This window comes from Cylas formicarius, unplaced genomic scaffold, assembly GCF_029955315.1.
Source record: "Cylas formicarius isolate icCylForm1 unplaced genomic scaffold, icCylForm1.1 PGA_scaffold_6__28_contigs__length_40554024, whole genome shotgun sequence".
Taxonomy (NCBI): domain Eukaryota; kingdom Metazoa; phylum Arthropoda; class Insecta; order Coleoptera; family Brentidae; genus Cylas; species Cylas formicarius.
Window position 1 is genome coordinate 38,625,327 of NW_026844347.1, and position 24,326 is coordinate 38,649,652.

Consider the following 24,326-nt stretch of genomic DNA (forward strand, 5'->3'; position numbering starts at 1 on the left):
AATGACGTATAAAACACAACACCCTGTATATTATATGTGTTTAATAGAATATCTTATTCCGATACAATACAATTACACTTTTTATTTTTGTCCTCTCGTTTTTGACAAATCTGCAAAAATAGGAAATTTTTATGGCAAAGAAAAATATGTTTATATTTGACATATTAGTAAACAACGTTGATAGCTGAATTATTGTCGAAGTCATTATTGTTAAAAAGGAGTGATATGCTTCGCGTATACTTTCTGAATAATAAAAGTGCAACCGCAGCTTGTCGTCAGTATATTAAGTATATTAGATTTTATCCAGAGCGCAGAACAATGTCGAAGGAGGATGCAGTTTTGTTTGGATTTTTTTAAATAGACATAATAAGAATAATAGACAAAATACGCGATATTAGTCTTTAAATAATCCTAGACAAATACAAAATTAAAATCCCAGGTGTCCCAATCAATTAATACAATTCTTAGAGCACCAAATAGAACAATCTATAGAAGATTTAGCCGTATAAGTCCCATAAGTGGCATACCAAAATAGGACAAGGTAAAAATATTACGATTTAACGAGACTTACCTTAGCCCGAAAGTTCCCCAAATCATAAACCTTTTTTTGGCAAAATTTGGCAAATGTTCATTTTTTTGACATGAGAATAATTTAAAATGTTAGCAAGGTACTTTTTTTAAAAAGTCTCGACGTTGACGTCGTTTTCAGGGGCCAATATCGATACCGCCGGCATGTACTCGTGGACGGCACTGATAGTGGCCACGTACGGCAACCACGTGGACGTGGTGAACCTGTTGCTCGAGCACAAGCCGAACGTGAACGCGTTAGATAAGGACGGCTGCAGTCCGCTCACCATCGCCTGCAAAGAGGGTTTCTACGAGATCGCCACCGCCTTGTTGTCGGCCGGTGCCTACATTAACATCCAAGTAGGTACGGGGCGGGGTAAAAACTGACCAGGTATTCCGTTTATTGCGGGACGACGCCTTATCTCAGAACCTCTTGCCGGTCGCTGAAAAATTTGTCCAAAGCTTCGGTATAATCCCACGTTTAACGGGCTCAAATATGACGGAAACATTTTCTTTTTCACCAAGAATATTGTTAAGAAAATTCAATTTTAGTTTAATACAGCCAAATATGAAAGAAAGGTAAAAAAAAAACAGATTAAGCGTTTATATTGTTCAAAATTCGGGAGAGCGTTTTTAAAAACATTTATTTATACGGTTTTATTCGGACTAGCCGATACAAAGGCTGGAATAATTAGGAGCGTATTTTACAATGCGGCAATCGAATAGCATCGATGCGCTATCTTCGCTTAGCTTTGGACTTCGTCTGCAGTTCGCGACACTGCAAAGGATTTCTGAATGGTTTTTACCAGGAATATTGTTTACCACATACATCTAGGAAAATAATTTTTTTTATTGTTAATACCACCATTATTTTAATACGTCCTAATATAAGAAAAAAAAAAGATTAAGCAGTCCTATTACGAGGGTGGTGTGAAAAGTTTCCGGCATGACCAAGAAAAACGGTGTTTTAAATTTTTGTTTTGCTTAATTTTTCAACATAATCCCCACCATACAAAATACTGATTTATACCTTCGATAATTGCTTCGTTACTCTTAAATCCTTAACCGCGAAGCCATTTTTTGAGGTTACGAAACAGGTAATAGTTTTTCCAATTTTTCAAGACAATGGAAGCGTCTCCCGCAATGTTGTCTCAAACGTAGCGATTAGACTGAACATGTACGTGCAAGATCGGTAGGAATGGTGCCAGCACTACAAAAGTTTCAGAAATTCGGTGTCAATTGGTGCGCCAATAGTTTAATCAATCCAAATTGCCAGTGCAAACACTTTTTCTTTCACCACGCCAAAAGGTTCTTGGCTTAAAAGCCATCAACCCACTCGAGAATTCACTATTTTCAAAAAGGGTCGTGATTTTCTTTATCACTCCAACCACGAAATAATGGATAATAATGGCATTATGTTGTACTTCTTGCGCACTTTGCACTTTTATAATTGATATTTGTGAGAAACCTTAGCTTTTTATCAAAGGAAACTATTAGTGTTACAAGTTTTGTAAGACGTCCAATAAATTCCAAAACACTTTTATCATCATTATCGTCACAGCCTTACATCTCTTCTGGTCCCTTGCAAGGAGCATCCAGTTTGCTCCACCAATTGTTTCAGCATTTTCAAAGATCCTGTCACTCTGTCTTTCTTCCTCTGCCTGTACTACTTGTTGCTATGGCCTTAAAGTTCCTTTTTGTGAGCACGGTGCTGTCGTAGAGTGCTACCTGTCTTGGCCGCTTAAGACTCTCAATCATAGCTTACCTATTATCACCACAAAGTTTTTCTTCTACATAACTCCGCCTGCTACTACTTGTCCTGCCAAACGTCTAAGTGATGCATTGCAGTATAGAGTTCGTACGGGAGATTGGTAACACCAGCAGGCAAGTGAAGCTATCTGCTTCATATGTGGGTATCGCTACCCCCCCTCCCCCCAAAAAAAAAAAAAACACGAAGTTTTATGATATTGACTTCAAAACGTTTCTGTTACTTCATTTATAAAACCTTTGGTTAGTGCCTCAGTTAAAAGGGCGGTTTTATAGTTTACTATATATATTTTATAGCGACTATGATACCTACTGATGCCCCATGTGTTTTGAACGACCGTCAATGGCGGGATTTTCCAAGCCGCTCTCGTTTGCACAATTTTAAAACGCAGTTCTAGTTTAGTTCTAAACTTTATCTGAATATTAAAAAAAAAACAAATAAATAACCAAAACTGAATAGCGAGGTTATGCTTCCATAGTTGACATTTGACATTAGTTTTTTTTTGTTTAGTGTTCGTTAGTTACTTTTTACGTTATAAAATGTTTTAAACGACTTCAGTTTTAGGGTGGATAAAATATAAGTAGAGTTTTTCAGTTGTTTTAATATTCATTAAGACGCTTTCGAGATACACGAAATAAAATATATTGTAGGTAAATATTATGGAAAATGGTGAAGGGAAAGGGGCGTAAAATGAAACTGTACTTTTTTTACTATTTCAGGACAGGGTGGGCGACACAAATTTGATACACGCCGTGAAGGGGGGCCACAAGAACATCGTGGAGGCGCTGCTCAAAAAGTACGCGGATGTCGATATACTAGGCAAAGATCGTAAATCGGCCACTTACGTGGCGGTAGAAAAAGGCAACGTGCAAATCGTTAGGCTTTTGCTGAACCAAAATCCCGATCTCGAACAGTCCACCAAAGACGGAGACACGCCCCTTTTAAAAGCTGTCAGATCGAGGTATGTCGCACGCCGCGTATACTTTATCTCCAAGTATATCGTTTTGGATTTTAACGACAGTAATCATATATAATAATAATAAAGTTTGGCACTTCTAGCGTCCTTTTGTAGGAACAATCTCGTTTACCAATCTTGTCTAAACGGTTAAATAAAACATATCCATCATAACCTAAAAATATCAAATGAAATGAATATACTTATTTTTCCAGTTCCATTTTAAACTATTAAGTGTCTCAAGTAAATAAGTGACTGCTTTAACAAATGAACTGCTAAAACTCGATTTCGTATGATGAGGTTATCTGTTTTGCAGAAACGCCGAGATAGTTCAATTGCTGCTGGACAAAAAAGCCAAAGTGTCGGCGACCGACAAAAAGGGAGACACCGCCCTCCACATAGCGATGAGGGCGCGCTCCAAAGCGATCGTGGAAATTTTGTTGAGGAACCCGAAACACAGTCAGCTCTTGTACCGGCCCAATCGAAGCGGAGAGACGCCCTACAACATTGACATCAGTCATCCGAAGACGATATTGGGACAAATTTTCGGTGCCAGTGAGTCCGCCTTTTTGCTCCTAAAAAATATGTAAAAATATAAAAATCACTTAAATGTGTAATTAAAAAAGTTAAAAATATAGGTTTTTAGTCTTTTTGCAATATCGAAGTAGTAGAATAGTCATATTTGGCGGGAAATTTTTGAATTGTCGAGAACCTTCGAGTCTCTTCGGGTTTTCCCGGTAAAAGGGGCTGAGAACCGGCACAACTATCCTACTTACTTAAAATCGATATTAACATTTGTTTCCAACTTTCACCCCTGTAAGCGATTCATTTTATTATTTTAAGGTAGCTTTGAACGGTTGTTCTTACAAAAAAACTGTTTTGACTTCAACAAATTTTTCAGATTTTAAGTAATTCATACACATAAAATAAGAAATTATACAGATACATTTTTTTTTTATTTAAAAGAATCCATTTATTTTTTTGATGCTCTTTTTTTTTCGATTAAAAAGATGTGTTCGTTTACTTTTAGTTCCTTGATATTTTTTTATTTATAAAAATGTCGTTTTATTTCGTTTTATTCTGTTAGTTTTTTTTTTAAGAAAGATCTGTTGCTTTTTTGATATTTTTGCTTTTAATTGAAATAAGATCCGTTTATTTCTTGAATTTTTATGAAAAAAAGAACTTTTTTTTTTTTGTTGCAGAAAGCATCCGTTCCTTTTTTTATGTTTTTATTTATTTTTTAAATAAAAAAGTGTCCTTTTATTTTTTTTATTTATCTAAAGGAACGTTAGTTAAAAAGTTCCGTTAATGTTTTCTTTGACAGAAGAGAGGTCCGTTAATTTTCTTTTTTTTTTAAACAAAAAGGATCCTTTGCTTTTTTGACATTGTTATAAAATAAACGTTGCTTTTTTTATTAAAACAAAAAAATTCCTTACTCTTTTTTAATTAAAAAAAGATCCGTTAATTTGTACATTTTTTATTTGAAAAAATGAAAAAGGCTTATTAGCTTTTGATTTTTAAATGAAAAAAATCTGTTCGTTTTTTTTCTAATAAAAAAGATTTGCTCCTAGATTTTTTATTTGAAAAAAATAGTTTTTTATTTTTATTTTAATAGAAAAGGTTCCCTTTTTTTAATTCGCTGTTTTGATGATTTATTCTTTTTTTTATTTAAAAGAAAATGTTTTGTTTAGTTTTTATTTGATTTTTTTAAAAATTTATTCAAAGAAAAAATATCCTTTTTTTTTGTTTAACAAAAAAAAGATCCGTTACTTTTTCGTCTTTTAATTTTATTTTATTATAAAAGAGGTTGATGATTCTTTTATTTGAAAGAAAATGTTAGTTTTTCTTGAATTTGAGTTGAAAAAGGATCCTGTGTTTTTTTTTCTTTAACGACAAGAAAAAACCGCAACATGATTGATTTTTATTAAAAAAAAAAGAAGTTTTGCTTTTTCGATTTTTTTTTTTCAATTAAAAAGATCTGTTCGCTCTTTTTTAATTAACAGAAGATCCGTTGGTGGTAGCGATTTTTTTAAATAAAAAGATCTGCCTTTTTTATATTTTTACTAGTAAAAAATATGTTTTTTTTAATTTTTATTTAAAAAAAAAACGTTTTTTTTTTTAATTTTATAGTTAAAAATAAGATCCTTTGTTTTTTTTTAACAAAAATATCCGTTACATTATTGATTTTTTTTTAAAGGTCCTTTAGTTGCTTGTAATTTTTTTAGTTAATAACGTTAGTTAAAAAAAGATCCGTTGGTTTTTTTTTGTTTAACAAAAATAAAGAGCCGTTATTTGGTATGGTTATAAAAAAAATGTTCCTGTTTTTATTAAGAGAAAATCTCCATTAGCATTTTTAATTAAAAAAAGAACCTTTTAAGTTGGTTTTTTTTTTTAATTTAAGTTGAGGATCGTTTACTTTTTGATTTTTTTTATTTACACAAATATGTTCGTCGCTTTTTTTGATTTTTAAAAAAATGGCAAAATGACTTTCGTTTTCAGGGCGCTTGAACACGAACGAAGATAACGAGAACATGTTAGGTTACGATCTGTACAGCAGCGCCCTCGCAGACATACTGAGCGAACCTTCCTTGTCCATGCCCATAACGGTTGGGTTGTACGCGAAGTGGGGTAGCGGCAAGTCGTTTTTGCTGAACAAACTGCGAGGTAAGTGCGATCAATGTTTATTTAAACTCTGTTCGTCGAGACGAGAGAGTGATAAAACTTTTTTGAGGTAGCACCGATCCGATTTACCCGGTGCTTTTATATTAATTATGCGAGGAAGTGGCTTGTCACGGGCGTGCCTTTGGGTATAATAAATATATAAACATAAACATAATTTTCACACTTAGGGACGTATATACTGCAAAAGAATTACTCGTTTATCAGATGTTTCGCATTTTTTTCTTCTTCGTTTATATACTTAGTGTTCGGTTTGAACTATTATATCAATGGAAACTTTGTGTCAAGTGTCCAATCTCTGATGGACCTAGGTGTGACAGTAACTAATGATCTTGCGTGACCTGTACATGTATCAAATATTGCAAAGCAAGCAAACCGCGCGTTATTTTTGTTAAAAAAGACTTTTCAACAAAAAACTGAGACCTATAAAAACAAAAATGTAATTTTTTCAATAAACAGCCCCACCACTGGCACCTATTTTATTTGAATACAATTTCGAAACTTTTATTCCAAAAACTGCGGAAAACTTCGTTGCAAGTTGCATTTTTTTTTTCAGATAGGCGACCCTGTTTAGTTTCCCCCTCCCTAGGGAGTTTTATTACTCTCTGCCGACGGATAGACTATAGGGGGTACATCTAGCGGTTATTTTTTTTTTTTTCATTTTTCAGAGGAGATGAAGAGCTTCGCGCGCCAATGGGTAGACCCGATCTTCCAGTTCTCCAGTCTATTGTTTCTGGTGATTTTGCATTTGTCGTTGATAATCTCGACGTTTGTTTATATCGCGATAGAGTCGACCACCAAAGACCTGCAGCCTGAGTTATGGTCGTTCAGTGTCGGGCTTGCGTTCTGTGCGCTCTGCTGTATATTTATGCTGTTTGTGTGGTTCGCTGGCAAAAGGTACCCACCCACCCCCGTCGCCCCCCGCATCACGCTTCTTCGGTGCCTCGCGAATCCGCTCTTGTTTTTTTTTTTCAGCTACGACTGGGACTGGCCGTACAACTTCAACGCGAAACTCAGCCAGAAAATGAACAATCTGAAGCTGGTGCTTCAGATACTGTTTTGTCATCCGCCCGGGTTGACGTCACAGGACGGTATATCCGCCCAGCCCATTCAGTAAGTAAAGTCTGTTCATAGATATACGAAGTGCATGAACATTATAATTTTCACCAGTCGTCGCGAATATATTTGTGGAAGCCTTTGCCAAGAAAGCTCTGTACACCTTCCATCTAAAACCAAAAATATTATATTTAGCCTTATGGTTAACAATCCCTCCAAGATTTTCTTAAAGTCTGTTCATAGATATAAGAAAGTGACTAACTGATACGAATTAAGGAAATGCCCGGGCAAGCTGTAAGAATGAAATATGGCCGAACAGGTCCGTACTTTGCTTAGAATTTAATTATTTAGGGTTTTGTTAGGAAAGATACTAAACAATATTTATTTATTTATTTATTTATGTATTTATGTTTAAATCTAAAATAAAATTACAAATTATTTTTAATCCTATAATCTTGTTGCATTGTATGTTAATGACCACCCATTGAAAAGCAATTGGTAACTTCCTTATATCTATGAACAGACCATACCTCTACGTATACCGTTAAATAAATAAGGTGACGTCACAAGCCCGATTCACGAAACCGACGAATTATTATTTATTTTGCTTCAAAAAAAAACCCGATTGGTGAAATTTTGTTAAAAAATTTCCATGATTTCGGGAATTATTTGAAAAAATCAAACATTGAGTTGCAATTTTGACACCCTGTATCTCGGTTAATATCAACTTTTGGACGAAATTAAGTTTCGTTAAATCGTAATATTTTTACCTAAGAACCACTTATGGGACACCCTGTATATGAGTAACATATTTTTTTTTGTTGCAGGGCAGTCGTCTTAATTGTTGACAGAAAATAATTCTAATATTAATTTAAGATTAATTAAGATTGAACTGATGTGCCGTGCGCTCAATTTATCTTAATATCATTTTAATTGGGGCTGTAACTGTTTTGTTTTTAGAGATATTTGCTAATTTTGACCACGTCTTCTCCAGCCAATCGTTAGTGATGTTTCTGTCGACATCACGGGCTTCGCCACTTATCTGTCCATAATTTATACCACGTCTCTGTTTGAACTTCTTCAACCATCCTTCCGAAGCTTTGAAATCGATAACGCCAAGCTGTTCAGCAAACTTTTCTGCTTTTAGTTTTACGATAGGTCCAGAGAGTGGTATATTTTTAAGACGTTGCTGTTGGAACCATTGCAACATTGCCCGATTCAAATCTTCAAATTTTGGCTTTCTTTGGCTTTTTTCTTTGGCTTTTTACTAGAATTTTCTTTGCAGTTTCAAATCGTGGATACAGTCGACGGTGTAAGTCCGCATCGACGTCCCACATCACTTTTCTTTTTTCCCCGTTCTATCTCTCGAATCAAAGCAACTTTATCATCTAGAGATAAAATATTTCCCTTACTTGCCATGCTTGCCGTATTCACTAAGTCATTCCTTACTTTGTTACCTTTGTTGCCCTTTCTTTCGGTATAGAGAGTGAGAAAATCGTTGTACAGAGTGGTTTAATGTATAGCTTTATATGGAGGCCTAATAGTACAACAAATTTTGTTGAATTGTATGACATTGCCCTAAACCGTATTTTTGCGGATAAACGTTCTATTATTATTATTTTTATTATTATTATTTTCGGCAATTATGTCCACTCTATTCATGTCATTCAATCAGGTTCTACTTCACTGACCAAACGCGCGTCAGCAGTACCACCGGCGGCGAGAACTCAGTAGTTCAAATGATCGGCTCCTTGTACGACTCCATCGAGGCGCATTACGGGTCTCTGGCCACCCGATTGTACAGGTCTTTTCGACCCAAACCAGGTACGTCATAAAACGAATCCCACATTTGTAATCATTGTTGCCTTAGGTCATAGATAAAATCTGAAATTAGAGACTCCTATACAAGCTATCTACCGAAAATTCAATATGACATTAAAAAATATATACTCAGCTCTTTCGCACTATGTTTTCGAGAGTCATTTTCTATCGGGGATTCTCTGGATAATTTTAATAATATTACTAATTCACATCACCCTGAAGATATAAACGTAAGAAGTTTTTTAAAGTCACTCAACCTGAATTTAATTCCAGCATTTTTTGAAGGAAGATCCGCCATTACCAATTTAACTGCTATGTTTCAATATTGATGGGGGTCCATATATCTTGATTTTTCAAAAGCGTTAGATCGCTTAGGTGACGAAATTCTAATACTTTTGGATTTTCCGAATCGTTTGTTAATTTGTTTTCTTCATACTCAGTACTCTATGGTCACACTTCCGATGAGTACATTGCTTCCTCAGGCGTTACTCAAGGCTCAATGTTGGGGCCATTATTATTGAACATTTTCGTTAATTCGTTAATGATAACGAACTTTCTGACGTTTCGTCAATCATCCTGTTGGCTTCTTCAGAGCTTGAGTGAAACTCAGGTCTTTACCTTTAGCTCCGCCCATCTCGGACAGTATTTAAACAGATACATAGTAGAATGCGAGTCACAGAAAAGATAAAAATTGGAGTGATCGCCGTAATTGAGATTATTTTTATGAATTTATTTAAAATTTTAAATAACTGACCTATTATATGGACTAAATTTTTTTGTTCCCCTTATTACTATGCCCACACTAATAACAAACATTTTAAAATTTTCACGTATTTTTTCAGTGAAATCTTCGTCGTCGTGGACTTGGAGGAAAATGTGCTGCTTGCCATACGTGGTTTTATTCGAAATTTCGTTTTGCGTGATCGTAATCGGTTTGAGCGCTCTGGCCTACTACCTGAATCGTATGTTTAGTAAGAAGTAAGTAGGTTTTTCATTCAACTAGCGGGTTAAGGTGTGTCTCACAGTGTATCGTTCGGGCTTTTGAACAACCAATTATTCTTTCAGAGATCAGGGCCAAGAAATTGTTAGACCAATAAAATCTCCAACAACTCACCAACTTTAATAAAAATCTACAGCTCACGAATTTTCTTCCTTGATTTAATATTTATACTTATTTATATTTATTTATATACTGATTGCTTGTTTGAAAATAAATAGTATTAAATGCCTAACCAAAACTAACTTATCTTATTTTTAATTATTATTATGGCGCAATAAATATTTAAGAATATTGGAAACATATGGAGTTTCCTCCATATGTTCTGGTCTTGTAGGGGGATTCAAATATACGCCTTGTGGAGTCTTACTTCCAACATAGTACTTTTTTCAACCTCGCCATTCAACTTGAGGGAAATCCATCCGTACTTTTTTACTTTAGTCACACCACAAGAAATTTTATGAATTTCTTAACTCAGTTGTCAGTAAGTAATAATAAATCGCCAAGTTTTAGAAATACACATCTTCAATAAAAGCTGTAGGTTTTTGTAAGGTTTTTCAGAATGAATAATATGTTATGTGGTGTCCTATTTAATAAAATCGAGATTTTTAAGCTTAATATGGTCCAAATATATTCGATTTATTTTGAACGCCCTGTATCATCTAATTGAAATTCCCTTGCATGTATGTTTTACGTAATCTTAGAATTCCTTTAAAAATAATTTTGCAACTGTGAAAACTAATATTATTTTTAGAAAAATGAAAATATTAGGTTTAGGTATCAATAAGAACTAAAAGTTCAGATTTTCACGATATTATATATTTTCACACGACAATTTTTTAGACTTAACTAATACGAAAACCCAAAACAAATTAGATTTTTCCATTTATCATAACCTTTCACACACCGACACAGTCATACATAACAGTTCAAATCACCCTTATACACACAAAATTTCACTCTTTCATACACAGACTTCTTAATACGCCACTCTCAACAGAAAATTACAACTAGGAACTTAATATCATTAAGCAAATCGCACTGAACAACGGCTACAATCCGTCAATTATCGATAAAATTATAAATAAAAAACAAATCCAGACAACAGTAAGCTTTATTTATCCGAAATCTAATACAGAACACGAACAATTTTAAACAATTACATACATAGGAGGACCCAGTGAAAAAGTTTCAAAACATTTGTCAAAATGTGGTTTAAAAATAGCTTTCACAACTAACAACACAATAGGAAAATTTTTAAAAAACAATAAAACGAAATGTTCAAAATCTCAAAAATCAGGCGTCTACAGGTTGAAATGCGGATCTTGCCCTAAACTGTAATTAATAATTATGTAACACACTTAACCACAGAAAAACACATTTTTGACGACAATTTTTTGATATTTTACATACAGCCACAAAAAGTAGAAAATTAATATCTCCTTCATTGAACTTAAATTTAATTTTCACAACCTTAATTAAGGTTTTTTTGCCACTTTTCGGTATATATAGCAGCAGGTAGTTTGTAAATATTACATTGTGATCTGAACTTTTAGTTCTTATTTATTTTTTTAAATGGATTTTCATTAAGTAAAAGCCACCTCAGAGTTCAATAAGATAATGAGCTGTCCTCTATCGTTAACACTGCACTGAACTTTTGTGGCACTAAGTAAATTCAAATTTAAACGCAGTGCGAATTTAATTAAAAATCCTTTTTTCCCCGCCCGGTATAAGCTCGATTTTCCAGCGACGAATCGGATGTGGCCAAGTCCACCTTAGAGATAATACTGATCGTGGCCGCTTTCCTGCTGGCCATCGTCACCGTGGCGAACGTCTACACGTGGAGCAAACTGTTCAGGTCGATGTTCTTCTCGCAGCGAAGGCACCTGCAAAAATCCATATCGAAACTGGAAACGCTCAAGTCCGAGGGTTTCCTCCAGACGCTCAGGCAAGAGGTAAGTAAGCACCTTGCTCGTCGTTTTGTGGCGGGCACACTAGAAGGGAGGGGCGTCGTTTCACAGGTGAACCTGATGAAGGACATGGTCAAGTGTCTGGACGGTTTGAGCTCGCAGCAGACCCGGCTGGTAATCATCGTCGACGGGCTGGACAGTTGTGAGCAAGAGAAGGTGCTACTGATCCTCGACACCGTGCACATGCTCTTCTCCGACGCCAACGCCCCCTTCATTGTGATATTAGCTATAGATCCGCACGTCATCGCCAAGGTATGGTCTGCTTATAGATATAAGAAAGTGACCAATTGTTTTTGAATGGGATTATCCAAGGGCATACAATGCAACAAGATTATTACCTAAAGTTTCGGTAAATTCCGTTTAATATTCTTTGGTTTGGTATATTACTTAGTTTAAGTTTATTAGTAATCATTCTTATTTCGTGTGTAACACGGCGTGTGTTGAATCGTGTGCGAGTTATGCAAAATATGTGCCAGTTTAGTGTATCTCAGGAGATGCTCCCGCCCAAACGTAGAAAACACTATTCTATTGAGATTAAGGGAGTTCTAAAAAATGTCTATTTGACTCTCATTGAACGTGGTGCAAGCAAGCAAGCATCTTTAGAAGAAACGGCCACATTGACGAAAATTCCAACATCAACTGTATGGAAAATTGTGAACAATCCCATTTCAGCGAGGAAAAAAAGAAGCGATCCTGACATTTTCTCAAGTGTAGATGAAAGTGATCAAGATATAATACGGCGTAAAATTTACCAGTTATACGAGGAACAAAGAGTGCCTACATTAGATATTTTAATTAGGAGGCTTGAAAAAGATGAATCCGGTGTTAAATGTGTCAGAACTACCTTATGAAAGTGTATTCAACACATGGGTTTTAGATTTTAAAAAATTGGCAAAAGGCAAGTTTTAATGGAATCTTTTAGAATTCGGAAATGGCTACTGGAATATCTATAAAAAATTAGGATTTACAGAGAACAGAGGCCAATTATTTACTTGGATGAAACCTGTTTCGACACTTATGGTACCCCGGAAAAGGTTGACTCAACTGATAAGTTTAAAACAAACGCGCCATCAAAAAGAGGTAATTTTGCATGCTGGCTCTAAAGATGGTTGGATTCCAAATGGACTTTCTCTGTCTGCGAAAAATATTAAAGATTCTTCTCTGGATTGCCATGACGACACCACCGCAGATTTATTTGAAAGTTCCAAACATTCCTCCTAATAGCGTCATTGTAATGGACAATGCTAGTTATCACAGTAGACAGTTGACTAAATCCCCTTCCTCATGTGACACAAAAGCAACAATCCAAAACTACATGTATAATAACGACATTTATTTTCACGAAGATTATACTAAAAAGCAATTAATTGAGGTTCTACAAAGCTTGAACCTACAAAAGGAATACGTCTCTACGATTTAAACATAAATACATACATACATAAATAAATATTGTTTAGTATCTTTCCCAACAAAACCCCAAATAATTAAATTCTAAGCAAAGTACGGACCTGTTCGGCCATATTTCATTCATACAGCTTGCCCGGCTCTTTCCTTAATTCGTATCAGTTAGTCACTTTCTTATATCTGTGAACAGACTTGACCGTTGCTAAGTGCTCCGTTTCAGGCGGTCGAAATGAACACGCGACGGTTGTTCAACGACAATAATATCGGCGGTCACAGTTATCTCAACAACATGGTACACTTGCCGTTTTACCTGCAAAATTCGGGACTGCGCAAGGTGAAGATCGCGCAGCAGACCGCCTCGGCGCATCGGAAGGCGACCACGTCTGCAGGCTGGTCCGAAAACGACGAAAACTTGAACACTTTCCTGGCCCGCTCGGTGAGTCAGCCAGTTCTGGCTTCACGTATTTCTTATATTTATTAAGTCAATTTTTCAAAGAAACTTCCACAGGCTACTGTAATATCATCCCATTGGCTTCTTCAGTTTCAGTCAAACTCTGAAGAAGCCAACGGGCAGAGTCCGTTTCTATATGAAAACTTGGGAAGAATGCACAATTAAATTACAGGCTGCTACAAAAGTAAAAAGTATAAGCCTATTTTGCAAGTTAATAAGTGAAAATAGTAAGCTATGCTTGTTTAGATCTGATTCCTAAACCTACCCACGGTATGAATTATGTCCATAATTGGAGCTGTGGTATGGTACAAAAAATGTGCTATTTCGATGAGTTATTCGTATTAATGCCGAAGACCCAATTTTTCACAGAAGGGAAGTTATTAATTCCAGGAGCACCTGGAATTAATAACTTTGAACAGCAGCCATAATCGATGTTACCCAAGTCGACACTAAAGTTTTTCAAAGAAACTTCCAAATGCTACTGTAATACTCTGAATCGCCAATCATCCTGTTGGCTTACTCAGAGCTTAATCGACACTGGCTCATATTCTACTCTACACCTGCTTATGTATTGTTTGGGGGGCGGAGCTAAAGGAGGGGAACATTGTCTCGAATGATTATTGGTGAAAGGTAGAGACCTCAGTCGCGGTTAAGATACATTCAAGAATTTTAGTTTTATCGAATAAAATTTGATGAGTTTATTATGGCTAATGAGTCTTAACGTTAATAATTTCTCGTTCTTAGATATTCTCATCAATAGAAAATCATACCTAACGTTGGGTCATTTTGTTTACAGAAAACCTACGCACACAGACCGATACTTTAATGCATTGTCACATCACGTCAAGAAATTAGTCATTCATTTTTTTGCAATTTAGATCTTTTCACTTCTTAGACATTCTGGAGGTAAAGGATTCATCACTCGTCATTTCTGTTTTCTTAATATTCATGATTGTGTTGTGTTAAATGAAATTCCCCAATTCCCAATTTCCAAATGCCAATTTGGACGACTATATTCTGAAAGACACATAACCAAAACCGGTATTGACTGTTTTAAAGGAACGATAATGATTTTTTTTTTTCAATTTCTTTCTGTCTCTGTCTCTGTCATTTGGCATAGATTAACCAAAAACAACCAAAAATTCCAGAAGTTAAAGCGCCAACTACACTTGTGTCTCTTAATTAAATTTTTAAAATTAAAATTTTTTTAGTAAGGCGGGGGACGTAGAAGTCACCAAACCAAACTACTAGAAAAATTTCAAACCTGTGAATTTGATGCTTCACCTATGATTATACTTAGGTGTTTCAAAATAATTCTTTCGAATATTATTTACCCATTACTTAGTGACATCGACAATATATATATATATAATAATAATAATAATAATAGTCAACATTGTATCACAAATACATCAGATAACAATAATATACGAAACACAAAGAAAATCTGTGTTACAAAAGGACAGATAATAAGAGAATGACTGTTTTGATAACAATGATTTGGACAGCTGCTTCCTGAAATTATATTTAGACTTTAATATTTGAAATTTATTTAGTTGATTATTAAATACTTTTGTCACGCAATAAGAGTAGGAGCAAAGCGTATAAGATAGAGGGGAAGGCTCCCATTGGTGGCAATATCCAGTCATGAAAGCGGAAGACGCGAGACGAGGAAATTTTTTTTGAAATAGTTTTAATTTTTTTTGTATTAAAATATAATTCGTTAGAAGCTACTTTAGTATTTTAAACCGCCATGACAGTACTTTAGTACTTGGACACAAATAATAGATGGCATTCGTAACAGTATACGCGACCTTCTCCTCTATCTTATACTCTTTGAGTAGGAGTACTTGATAGTTTCCATTAAGTGAGCTGTAAACGTTGGGTACCTTTAAGCCGAATATTGATATTGTCAGTCAGAAAGCTAATTCTGTTATCTTCAATCTTTTCCTAATATTCACTTGTGCTCATGACCACCGTATCACTTTCATCTGCTTTCAGAATTACAATGTTTAGGCTTTGGAATATTAGATTTCTAGGAGGTTTTGATTTTTTAACGAATTTCCTTAGCTGTTTGATACGGCCGTTTGCTCAGTGATATTCCAACTTTCTGCTTTTGAGCTTGCTGTCCTCTCCACAGTAATACTATTTACAAAACAATATTTTATCCTGCATTTAGTCACGTAGTTACAACGTTTTGGGGCGGGGCTTTCTCTTCCAGTCGTCGAACCGTCGCCTGTCGAACGAAATCGCTCAGATGTCGAGCAGCAAGGAAAACCTGCGCTTCGCCGGTAGGAAGAACTCGCGCAAACTCAAACTGTCCGAATCGGTAGCCAGTTCGATCGGGTCGAACCTGAACAAAATAGGCGGGGCCCAGGATCTGACCAAGATGCTGCTCACCGACGATTACTTCAGCGACGTGAACCCACGCTCGATGCGTAGACTAATGAACGTCGTCTACGTTACCGGGCGTCTGCTCAAAGCGTTCCAGATCGACTTCAACTGGTACCGTTTGGCGTCGTGGATCAATATCACCGAACAATGGCCGTTCCGCACGTCGTGGATTATTTACCATTACGACTTGTACGAGGAACAGCTCGACGACAATACGCCGCTGAAATTGATCTACGAAAAGTGAGGTTATGGGACTCGTGGCGCCCCCTCCCGTACGAATTTCAGTCTCGTTTCAGGATCAAGCCCTTGATCCCGTCGCTGAAAGACTCCGAGCCGCTCCTCGAACTCGACAGGGACGAGAAAAAGTTCGAGATATTCCTCAGCTTTCACCGTTCGAGCCTCCTGATCAGCGACCTCAAGATTTTCCTGCCTTTCACCATCAATCTCGACCCGTACCTTAAGAAAGTGATCAAAGGTAACGTATCAAGCCTCCCAAATAACGTTTTTCGTTTTATATTTTTTTATAAACCCTGACAACTTATCAATTAGGCGCCTTTATTTTAATGATTGACATACAAAAAAGGCTACTCCATTGGTTGTGACGTCACGAGGTACGAGGAGATAAGCAACGCATTATATTGTTTTTTTTACTATGTAATATTTCTTTTGAAGTTTAGAGTACTGACTTCGCTTAAATTATCCACTGATGTTCGATTAGTTTTGTTTAGACAAACAAAAATGAGGTTAGGCTATTATTTATTTTTCTTTTAATGAATAGTTTTTTAAAGTACTTTAAATTTTAATATAAATAATACTAATTACTAGAGAAAATACTTAAAATATGTCTGATTTTTCAAAAAAATATATGCATTTTTCTACATGCATTACAACATTATATTTACAGTTTTTAAACATAAAAATAATAATACTTCATTAGGAGTATTTATTGACATTAGCTAATAATAAATTAGTGATTTATAACTATATACTTATACCTAACCTATATTAAAGCATTATGGTAAAAACTATTCAGTTTTACAATCAGTCCTATTATTATTGTACCAATTGACAATTAAATGCTTCTCTAAATTTTTATGTTTTCCAGTGGCGACGTGCTGGTCTATTTGTCATTTTTTTCTCACATGTAACCTTAAAGATAAATATTCATATTAATTTAACATAATGTACACTATTAATTATCCAGTAATAAATCAGCTTGATATAAAAAATTATAATTTAAGTTTTTATCGCAATGTTTAAAATATATTCAATTACATATTTCAAAAAAAGTGGTTTTATACATAAAATCCTAACTCTACTAATTACAAATCTTTTGGATTCCTTCTGCGTTTCGCCAATCATCCTGATGCCAGAGGTTAACTGAAACTAGCTCGAATTCTACTCTGTACCTACTTATATATTGTCTGAGGGGAGCCAAAGGAGGGGAACATTGTCTAGAATGACTGATTCTCATATTGGTGAAAGGTGAAGACCTGAGTCGCGGTTAACATTGTTTGGTTACTTATGGATATCTGTAGATTCTCTTATTGAATTAGATCTGATGTTGTGTTCGGCAACTGTTGATGAGTTTGTTTTAAAAACCATTACACTAGATGCCAATGATATTGTAGTTTGTTTCATAGAATTCCTCTTTATTAAAGTCCCTATTCCTGAAACTCTCAACATTTCAACAAGAAATAATTAAAATTTAAATAACATTTTATACTATTCATCTAACAGATCTTGAACTGCATTTTACACTTTGTACGAGACATTTTTCGATGATTTAGTCGAAATAATTTATATTATTCATTTTTGACCTCAGCAGCTTCTTCTGACAGTTCTGCAATTAGTATAATGGCTTTTTCTATTATCTTAGCACCATGTGAACTGAAAGGGAAGACTATACCATAAATATTCAGAAAGAATTCTGTAAATTAATTTTGTAATTATGTAATTTTTTTCTGAACTCAAATTGAATCTGCCTTTTTCTCTCAGACTGTATTTGCCATTTTTTCAAATTTTATCTGTACAAGAGATGACATATTCGTAAAACCGTATATATGTAATTGTAATAGCGACAAGCGAAACTCAAATGTTTCTGAACTTGTTTTTGAAAACACCAATCAATATTTTTCATTTCTTTCGAACGTGAACTACATCTAGCTGAAGACGGTTCACTTTAACTTAAACTTTTTAACAAGCCTTTATGGAGAGGACATCAAGCGCAAAAGCGGAAAGTTAGTTGGTCACCAACTGAAGCTGGTAAGATTACTTAAATCTTACATCTGTTAATAAGACTTCTCTGTCTTGAAAAAGTCAATCACCCCTCATTGCTAAAATTTCCCGCCTCTACGAACTCTCTAAGGGAGGATCAATTATCGAGCTTCTATATTAAAATCCTTTACAGGAAAACTGATAATTTCGTGCTTAATAAACAATTGAAAACCATTAGATTAGATACACAGGATGTTATGCTAAGTTTGGACTTGGAATCCCTCATTGCTAAAGTCCCTAGTCCAGAAACTTTCAATCGGAGGTCGGGAGGGAACAGCTATGGGTTCTCCATTATCACCAGTCATCGCAAAGACAAAATTTCGTTTGGGATACCAGGACTTTACGGCATTTCATGCATGTGCTACAAATAGTACATTAGGGAGACAGGACGAAAAGTATCTAGACTCAAAGGATATGGTGGTTCATCTCTTTATAGCTTGTAACTTTTATGTGTGCTTGTAGCTTACTATTTTTTCAGACTATTTCTGTTTGACGTTTTTTCCTAAACTTTAAATAAGAAGGTTAAAACATAAAAATAAATATAATTTGTTTGCAGTTCAGATTGATGTCTGGTTAAAATGTTTTATTGGGCCTCTTTCAAAATTTGTAACTCCAATAGTTTATATATATCACGTTCTTCGCCGTTATAGAGGAGACTCAAAACTTGGAGGAGGAGAACGCGTTCGTGTCGATGATGCGAAGCTCGGTCGCCTACGGCAACCCCCAAATGGCGGGCCAATGGGTGACCGACTGGAGCGGGCAGCCGCGACCATTGGCGGCAGCTTCCGCGAGGGAAAGACGTCAGGGCGTGGCTAGCGTCGCCAAAGTGTTACCGACGCCCGCGCAGAACGTCATGTACGCGCAGCCGCAGGAGATGTGGCCCCAGTTCGACCCGATGCCGAGGATGCCCGCCCATCCGGCGATAGGTTTGCCGACCGGTTTGGAGGTAAGTGGTCGGGGTCGCGGTCACGTCTCGCGACGCTGCGCGTTAGTATATAGTCGGCTGATTTTGGCCAAAATGTCTAAAAGTCAATTGTGGAAAGCGAACTTATGGCTTGTACCGCAATGACAACACCACAATGACTAAAGTTTAGATAAGAAGTGCATTGGCGGCCGCGCGGCAATATCACAAAGTAGGCTTTGGCTTTGAAAGTTAAGTTTTTCGACTGCGATGCTAAGTAATAGTGATAAGTAGAGTTTAATAATAAATAAGTCTGCTTTTTCAAACAAATGTACTACTACGTACTATGTACTACTATATACTTTTATGCCCTATATCAAAATCAAGGAAAAAACAACGAAAAAAATTACAACATTATATTTACAATTTGTAGACATAATAATAATAATAATACTTAATTAGGAATCTTTTATCCCCTAATATGTTTTTGTACTTGGAGATCGTCCTGAGACGGTTGATCGTCTCATCTAATGATAAAATTTTTGAAATTTTTAAGTAACTTTTGAAAGCCTTTATTTTTATTAAATTTATGAAGAATAATTTTCCTTATTCTACTTTTAACTTTTTTCAACACATGTTTGCACTCTTCTACTATTCAAATTGACTCTGACAAAGACATTTGTTCGATCTCTCATTTTTTTAATAAAGCCACTTAAAAATCTAAAATTAGCTTTGATATATGTCAACTGATCTATAAGTTAACATTTTTCATGTAAATTTTTAGTTTTTTTAATTTTAAGTTTTTTTAATGATTAAAGTGATTCGCGTGAAATTAGGCCGCGTCGAGTAATTGCGGGTTCAGGGGGTAAAACTCGAAGAAGTGCTTTCACAAATATTTTTTTTTACGTTCGAAATTAAAGAATTAACTTAATCCCTACGTAAAATGCTAGTAATAGGGTAAATCCCAGTAATAAACTAATGGATGACTCTAAAATATGCGATTTTATGCTCGAAAAATAGAAACTATTCGCTTTGTGTACAACTAAAAATATGTATTAAAGCTTCATTTTATGCGAAATGTGAAATTTTGTTATACCGTTAATCTAATTATTCCATTCTAAGACGGGTAATTCCAAATATTGGGTTCATATTCCTAATAATAAAAAATATGTTTTTTACATGTAATCCTAATAGTGATAAACCAGATTTTTTTTTGCAATGGAGATTACAAACTCGGGTAAGGTTATGAAAATTTTTAGAAAAGACTGCGAAATATTTGCTTGTTTTAATTTTTTGTTTTCATTTTTCATTAAAAAATCTGCGTTTATGAAGTTTTGTTAGGGCTATCATAAAACTATTAAAAGTGATTGGCAATACAGCGTGAACAAGTGTCAGTTGGGCGTTCAAAGTGACCTTTTTCTGAAAAAAGCGCCCGATCACAGAGAAGTGATGCACTACAGTTATCTCGGGACGTAAATCGCGTTACCCAGTTAATAAAGTAAAATGAGGCAGTGGTTGCTGCAAAAGTGAGTGGTGCGATTTGTCGTGTGTTTTGAAAGAGACCAAACGAAGTCAGACACCTGCGTCAAAAATCAAAAAAATATTATTTGCCACCAAAGAACAGATTCACGAAACAACAATACTTGGCTATCTGATTGGGTGCACAGGCCTGAAATTGCTACATATATCCAGCCTATCGTCATATTTTGGAGGTCAAAAAAGACTGCCGACCATCGAATATTACTGAGGCAACGACAAAGTCCCCCTCCAAGATGTTCTTAACCACACCACACAAAGAATTTTACTTATGCAAAAAGAGGTTTTTCTCAGCGTTTCTAGAAACCAGATATCAGCTACGTTAGTTGTGAGCTATGGTTTTGATGGAAGCTCAGGGCAGGCTCAATACAAACAAAAAATGTCTTTTGGAGATACACAAGATGCGAGTATTTTCGGTACCACCATGATTCCCTTGAGGCTAACTAGCTCGGATAGCATTATCCTCTGGAACAGTGGAATGAATGTCTGAGGTTTTCCTAGGGATCATGTCATGAGAAGGAAAGAAAGTCTAGATAATGAAATTAAAGATGTTCAAGACTACCGAACCTCGATCAAGAATTTTTATGTTAGAGTACATATTGATTTACATTTGACTTTGATTGATGGAAAAATCTGGTCAATCTCACCAACACTCGTTCAAGTCGAGCATGCCCAATTTGTGATGCAACACCTGCAAAATTTTTACCTACTAAGAATTTTGAAGACTATGACTCTGCAACAAAAGAAAATGCATTTCAATATGGTGTAAGCCGCCCGCATTGGTGGATAAGGTTTCACATTTCTTACAGAATTGAATTAAAAATCTGGAAAGTGACGCTCAAGAATTTGCAGAGATAAAAGGTGAAGTTTGAGGCATACTGTTTCGAGACTGGTCACATTTTCATGGAAACATATCCATGGTTTCCAATGCCTGCCACAATTTACAAAGTCATTGTTCATAGTAAACAAATAATCGAAAATCATTGGCGATAGGTTTCTTTGGTGGATATATTTAATCGAGCGATAGATACCTCAGACCCCTTCACATCTTCGTTGTCCCTTAAAACAATAAAATCAAAATTGTAAGTAAAACTGCTGCCGCCTGAAGTTCAAGATTTATTGAATCCCTATGAATACAGTCTTGATGAGGATAAGTTAGAGTCGTCGAAAATGGACGATTTTTTGGATCAGTAGAAATGGTTAATTTATGATTTATGATTTTTGAAACGCAAGCAAAGGCAATAAATAAAGCTAGTGTAAAAAGCCGCAATTTTATAAAAGTGTTACACAATATTTTCTTCTCAAATTTAGTCGTAGCATGCATGTCCTACTAGATTCACAGATAGCTATTATATTAGTTTGTTTTATTCAAGTTCTGTTTCTTAACAGAGGTTTATTCAGAGGAGCATGTGTACCATTCTGGGATCAATATGTTGATGCGTCTATAAAAAGTATCCTTGGAGTAACAGTAACAAGCAAAACACGTTTCTGATGTTGATTCACAATAAGAAAATGTTAATAAATGATTTTGGCCAATATAAGTGTGCTATAGACTACTGTGCGCTGAGGGGGCGTGGTTTTTGCAGCCGGATATCGCGGACTGCGCACTGTCGAACCTAAACGTGGAGGGGGTGTGCAAGCTGCTGTCCAAGATTCGGGACTTGAGCCAGAACGCTCTGCCCGAATACGTCAAACTCATCAGGGACAACAATATCAACGGGAAAGTACTGTTGCACTGCGACTTGGACGATTTAAAAGCGGTACGTTTTTTTTTTACAAAGAAACTTCCACAAAACTTCCGGATTCCTCCTCCTGCGTCGGTTCATCAATTCCTCAACCCCTCAAGCAGGTTATGTAATGTCACTTGGATAAGACCGTGTATATATAATATATATATAAACCGATATGTCTCTCGTAGCTGCTCAACATGTCGTTTGGAGACTGGGAAATGTTCAAAGCGGCCGTGATATCTCTAAGGGAATACGAGATAAGGGGCCTGGCGAGGTCCCAGGAAGCGCCTGCTGCTGCGGCAAAGTCGTCAAAGTTCGAGAGGAAGGGTAAGTAAAAATATGAAGTATATTTTCTCTTTTCTTTTTTCTTTTATCGATATTTTCGTTATTTTATTTTAACTTTCTGTTTTGCTTTAAATAAAAAAAGATGTTTTTCTTTTTAAACTTTTAATTTTTGACGCGTTATCTGATAGATTTTTGCAATGTGGCCGGAAGAGGGCGCTTTGAAATATAGGTTATATATGAGGGCGTACAAGTGTGGTGTCAAATTTTAAAGGTTTGGATGTCAGGATTTAAAATTAAACCGTTTGTTATCATTTGTAGGTAGTATGAAAGGAACTAGCGGCTCGAGCGACAAGGTGGAAGGTAAAATGCAAGTGGAAGCGCCGCGGGAACGAAAGCAGAGTATAATTGAAAAACAGGTTAGTCTTTTGCTAAAGTCGCTTCGTGTAACCGACCGCTAGGGGACGTTTGAACTACTGTCGTTTAAATCGCGAACTTTGTCGCTAAATGACGACGATTTGAAACCTAAATTTTTATGAAATAATTTCAAAGTCTGAGAAATGAGGTTATGATGACAGTTGACTTTTGCACAGCAGTAGTTCTCAATTGGTTCTCCAGTTAGTTTCAACTAATAAATAATCCAAACTTAAATAGAGACCATTAAAATTAAAAATCTGTATTATTGATAGAAAACGTTGATTTGTATTTATTTATTTTTTTACATGCATCCATATAGTATCAGGTATGTTACCTTTCCTTAATAAATGGTGATGATGATTAAAAAAGTTTTTTTTTGTTTATTTATTATTTTTTGGTGACACTAAATATTATACACTTTTATTTCTTGTTTCAAGTTTAAAATTAATTAATCTAGTTATGGTGAACACAATGGCAACCAATCAATGAATTTATAAGCTATTTTGCCCCCGTATATTTCTAAAATAATATTCAGGGTGTTCAATAGAAAATCCATTAAAAGACTTATTGTAAGTAAGGAGCACAAAAGATGCAACCGACAAACCTCAATAATATACACTTAAGTGCATAAAATTTTCAGAATATATGCATGGAAATGAACAAAAAATGCAAATATGCTTTTATATTATATGAAAAATTATGAACATTAATGTTTTTTTTTTCATGGATACACATACGGTACTTAGCAAATTAATAATTCAACAGTACTGTTGATATATTTAATAATAATAACAATTTATATATAAAAAACTATTCTGTGGATCGAATATGTCTTTATTTTTTCACTATATACTGCGAAAAAAATGTGAAAATTGTTTCCATCAGGCAATATTTTTGAATTAATTTATAGTAACATTGCAATAACATTTTGAAAATTGTTTGTAAGATATATGAAGAAAGTTTAAAACAAGAATAATGGAACCAAACGATTCTTACCTTTTGGAACATCTATGATATGTAGAGAGCCAACCAATCACCATGGTGGCTGCTATTTCTACGTGTGCAATGTTCGTGGATATAATACTGAAAATATGAAAAACATTGTTTATCCGACCCTCGAG

The 24,326-nt window shown here is 35.3% G+C and overlaps 1 protein-coding gene across 8 annotated transcripts in view; it reads left to right on the forward strand.

The window, feature by feature from the left end:
- The window catches only part of LOC132702848 (kinase D-interacting substrate of 220 kDa B), a 73,942-nt gene that overhangs the window by 35,412 nt on the left and 14,204 nt on the right, over positions 1–24,326 (forward strand). For all 8 annotated transcript variants that reach the window (XM_060671676.1, XM_060671679.1, XM_060671682.1 and 5 more), the window contains 17 exons: positions 710–927; positions 3,055–3,296; positions 3,607–3,845; positions 5,790–5,954; positions 6,638–6,866; positions 6,945–7,082; positions 8,701–8,849; positions 9,689–9,824; positions 11,591–11,798; positions 11,865–12,065; positions 13,438–13,653; positions 15,890–16,302; positions 16,359–16,537; positions 18,990–19,285; positions 22,363–22,536; positions 22,695–22,833; positions 23,110–23,207. In XM_060671676.1, coding sequence (XP_060527659.1) covers positions 710–927; positions 3,055–3,296; positions 3,607–3,845; positions 5,790–5,954; positions 6,638–6,866; positions 6,945–7,082; positions 8,701–8,849; positions 9,689–9,824; positions 11,591–11,798; positions 11,865–12,065; positions 13,438–13,653; positions 15,890–16,302; positions 16,359–16,537; positions 18,990–19,285; positions 22,363–22,536; positions 22,695–22,833; positions 23,110–23,207 — 3,440 coding nt within the window. The remainder of the gene's footprint in view (positions 1–709; positions 928–3,054; positions 3,297–3,606; positions 3,846–5,789; positions 5,955–6,637; positions 6,867–6,944; positions 7,083–8,700; positions 8,850–9,688; positions 9,825–11,590; positions 11,799–11,864; positions 12,066–13,437; positions 13,654–15,889; positions 16,303–16,358; positions 16,538–18,989; positions 19,286–22,362; positions 22,537–22,694; positions 22,834–23,109; positions 23,208–24,326) is intronic.